General features: G+C 34.1%; 1 protein-coding gene across 1 annotated transcript; it reads left to right on the forward strand.

Moving 5' to 3' along the window:
* Positions 1–822: 822 nt before the first annotated feature.
* On the forward strand, positions 823–4,093 carry LOC110811466 (Ribosomal protein L19 family protein). The gene is made up of 5 exons (XM_022037982.2): positions 823–982; positions 1,117–1,470; positions 2,421–2,507; positions 2,594–2,727; positions 3,793–4,093. Exons 1-5 carry the CDS (start codon positions 959–961, stop codon positions 3,899–3,901), a joined length of 708 nt encoding a protein of 235 aa, XP_021893674.1. The 5' UTR covers positions 823–958; the 3' UTR covers positions 3,902–4,093.
* The last annotated feature ends 581 nt before the right edge of the window (positions 4,094–4,674 follow it).

Consider the following 4,674-nt stretch of genomic DNA (forward strand, 5'->3'; position numbering starts at 1 on the left):
TTTTAGGTCTTAAATATATAAACCACACCAACGAACTCGAGCCATTATGGACCAAAGATTGATTATGTTTGACCAATAATCAAAAAGACTCACCAAACTCTTGCAAGGCAATGCATAAGTAGGTGAAATAGTCGCACATGATATAGATAGAATTATCAATGTTTAAGAACTTTTACTATACGCCTCAATCACATTAGATCATGTTTAGACATAGAGATACCTAGAAAACAATATAACCTTCTTTTATGGTAAACAAGGTTCTTTCTTCCTTCAATTTTATTCTTGCATCCATCAATAAAAAAAATATATAATAACCCTAATCAAATTAGGAATCTGCAAATGGATGATGAATGTACTACTATCTGCTGTGATGCTGTGGTACATAGTATTGGTTCTCATGTATATCAGTATATGCAGACGGTAAATATACTTGAAAATAGAAAAATTTCATTGATTATTTTATTAGAGAAAGTGAAATGATCTTTTTTTATTTTATAAAGACCAAGATGAAAAAATGAGAAAGGTAATTATTCTGAGCAACTCAAAAGTAGTCATCGGCCCTCACGAGAAGGAACACGATGTACTAGGTTGGAGAATAGAGAAGTTGTTTGTTCTTTGATGTATGTTGTATTAAATGGATCCCTTGAGTTCATGATCTTGTAAAATGGGCTCTGATATATTAGATTTAAAGGCTCAGTCCCTTCTTTGTATATAAAAGCCCGATCCAATAGATTCTCTTATATAATTTGCATTAAAAAAAAATATATTTCTTTAATATAATTTATGGATGGCTTAAGATTGCTTTATATAATAAACCTTCCCAACTCAAAAAGCGTCGACCTGCGGTGTCACACGTGTAGAACATAAAAAGCGTGTGAGTCGTCGCCCATGAACTATAGTCAGATAAGGTGTTATCATTTCACTTCTTGGTGAATCCTGATCAGTGATCGGTGTCACCATGGCCTCTCAACTTCTTCCTCAGGTCTCTCACATTTACTTATACAGGACTTCTAATCTTCTATATATTTTTATGATGTATTGTATATAGCTTTTTCTTCTTTTTTTTAGAGATTGCAACTGTTTCGAGAGAGTTTATGGATGCTTTGTTTTGTACAGGCACTGCATCTTATCCCAAGAAACCCTTCCCTTCCTTCAAAGAAGCTAGAGTTGTCCGCTTTTACCTCTCGTAGCCGCTTAGTTGCTTCTAAGGTTTCGGCTTCTAGGGCTTCAGTGACTCTACTGGCATCTAAGTTCCCCTTCTGTATACATGCAAAAACAGCGAGAGATGTTGTCGTGAGAGCAGAGTCCAGTTCGGAAAGTGAAGTCGAAGCGACTGAGGATAATGTTGAAGAAACGGAAGTCGAAGGAGGCGCTGAATTAGAAATAGGAGCGGAGGCAGCTGAGGTGAATAGCGAAGAGGAAGTAAAGGAGCCAAGGAAATCTAGGACTAGGCTTGGGGAGATAATGGGGGTAATCCTTTGATTTTGTTCGGTTTAATTATGTCAATGCTTTCTTGGCTGCTTTTAGCGAAGGGAAGAGTTCGAATTTCCCTGCGTTTAGAAGTAAATACAAGTTTTTTTCCTGGACCTAGAAGTTGCTCTGTTCGTCTTTACTTAGGCTATGTTTGGAACAACTCATGATTTTTTGCCAATCTATTTGGCAATAAATACTTTTTAAAGCAGCGGATGTTGAACTTCTATTTTAAATTAGAAAAATCGATCTCTTAGGATGTGTTTTAGAACAAATTCAGATTCTACTAGGAATTCATTTGTACATTCACACTTCACTTTTGTTAGGAGAACTGCAAAGTCTATTAGAATCAGCTAGATTTTCATGTGCCACTCTAACAATACATTTCAATTTCCATCAAATTACAAAATTTGGAATTCATTGTTTCAATTACTTGTGAAATTTATCAACTGAATTTTGGTCATTATCATCAATTTTCCAGTTGAAATAAGTATAAATTTGCAATTGAGTTCCACACAAGTCTTGTATTGTTCTAAATATATACTTTAAAGTAGAATTAGAAACTGCATTCTAAATTTTATAAAAAAATTGTTTTGTTCCAAATACACCGTTGGTAACTTCAATCTCGAGGATTCCTGTGGTTGCTATCAAAAGTTGGGGAGGAGTGTCATCCGGGATAATAATATCAAAACTTCCATTTTAGGAAGCCTAATATAACTTTATGTTTTGTTTGGAAACAATTGAAAGCATGACAGTTGGGTAATTTGCATTTTGTTTCTTTTGTATTGTATTCTCTGATGAATGAGGTTGTGGTATGCGATACATCAGTAGAAGTAGATTTAGGTGCATAGTAATTTTCATCTGCTTTTGTTTACAAGTATGAATATCTTAGATGGATGTTGACCTCATGTATTTATTCTGAGGACAAACATTTGCTGTTGATTGAGTAGATATTGAACAAAAGAGCAATTGAGGCATCAGAGAGCGTACGACCTATTCCAGATATTAGAACCGGTGATATTGTGGAGATTAAATTGGTAATTATGGTTATAAGTCATTTGATTATGTTGTTATTATGTTTCCTAGTGAAACCTTTGAGATGTTGTTTGTGGTTAACTTACAGGAGGTTCCTGAAAATAGGCGGAGATTGTCCATCTACAAAGGTATTGTTATGTCAAAACAGAATGCTGGTGTCCACACTACCATACGGATTCGGAGAATCATTGCTGGTATTGGTGTTGAGATTGTATTTCCTCTGTGAGTATTTTCTTTTCCTGTTGTATCAAAGACTATTCGACAGTATGTCTGTTTAGTCTGCAGGCTAGTAGTATATTGACTCTAAACAGAGCAGAATGACATAAATTAACGGTAGCCATGAACTTTATATAAATAGATATAGATGAACTTATAGAAAACTTGGAATTTGGGAAATTTGATATGTTAGTTATCTTTCATGCCTATTTGAGGTTTTGTATTGAGTTGCTTTTATGTAGTATACTCTGTACTGATAAATAATAATATTAATCTGTTTGGACATAGGTGAAAGTAGAGTGTTCAATCATCCAGGTGATTGTATTTCGTCATAAGTTACTCCGAATGATGAGCTTCATATTTAAAATTGAGGGAACTTATGTTGTCAAACATAGATATGCTCAATTAAATGAGAACTACAGACACTAATAGACCACTCTGGATAAGATGATAGGGGCTTGTTTCCAATGTTCTGTGAAAAAAATGTAAGCATGCAATTTACATTGGTACAATACATGTCCTCAAGAATCAATCAAGCGGTTGAATAGTGTCGCTAAATTCAGCAAATTCCCTCTAATTAACTTTGAAAAAAGTGAAATGGACTAAATCATATTAATCAGAAATTTCAGAGGTGGATTGCACTTCATTGTAGAAGTGGTGTTCCTACTTTTACATGCCCTACTTGGTAGTTTTCTTATATTTCGTAGTATATGACCTACTGTCATGAGCTTAATGGGTTCTTACATTTTGTGAGCATCCTGTACAGCTGAATAGTTGTGTTTTTACATTCTTACTCGACTGTCTTTGTTTTATTTAAGGCATGCATGATATAGGTTGAATAATTTGGGAAGTTTGTTTTGATAGTTAATCCCGCCTGATAATAACTGTTTTTAAGGTTAACGACTGGATTTAGGATGCTGGTCCTGATGTGCCGGTTAAAAGTTTAAATGATAATATCTAAAGAAGCATCATTGAGATTTCTTTTTAACTCTTGGTTTTCCTGGTTCCATATGAAAAATCTAAATGATGGAAAAGCTGAAATTGATTTGGCTTTATCTTTTGTTGCAACAGTTATTCACCAAACATTAAGGAGATAAAAGTAGTCAGCCACAGGAAAGTCAGGAGGGCACGGCTGTACTATCTTAGAGAAAAGCTTCCCAGGCTCTCCACCTTCAAATGAAAAAGTACCAAGCTTTATCTTTTTTCAGTCAGTTTCACTTCACCTCAAGGCAATGTCTTCAAGGTTGAGATATTGTAAGATTATACTTCCCTCCCATCAATTTTTGCTCCTTTTTTCTTTCCTTCCAGTGAAATGAGTACTTTTATTGTTTGCTTACATTTGCAAAAGGAAATTCAAATCAGTTTCTGGGTATGCTAACTATTGCCGGCTGTCTGTCCATCAATGTAACCCCATAAGTCTTTCATCTTTCCTTTTTCAAGGCTGAATGGCATCAAGTCTGTTTCTTCAAATTTGATTGCTTGATGCTTTATTGGATTTTGACACCTCATTTTTGTTGGATCCGGACCAAAAAAAAATTGGACTGGACCAATGAATTCAATTGAAACTGGATAAGTCCACGTACGGGGGGGGCGGTTCTTGGTTCAGGAGATTAGGACTGAATACTTTAATCCGGACGAAATAAGTTTAGTAGATATCTCTAATAAAAGGGAAAAGAACGAAATAAAAAAAAAAAAAAAAATTAAAACTAAATTACGTACATATATGTATATGTGTGTAAATAACCGTATATATTCTATTATTTTATTATTTATGCATTTAATAATTTCTAAAATTAGAAATATATTTTTGAAAAAATAAGAAAAAGGGGATTGGTCTATTTTGGGCAGGACCGCTCTACGTATGTGTTGTAGTTCATAATTATTAGGACCGAAGTGCAATTTAAAAAATAGTATGGTATGTATATTTTTTTAAAATAAAAGACTAAATATGAG

The sequence above is a fragment of the Carica papaya genome, chromosome 4, assembly GCF_054855325.1.
Source record: "Carica papaya isolate Zhongbai chromosome 4, ASM5485532v1, whole genome shotgun sequence".
Classification (NCBI taxonomy): domain Eukaryota; kingdom Viridiplantae; phylum Streptophyta; class Magnoliopsida; order Brassicales; family Caricaceae; genus Carica; species Carica papaya.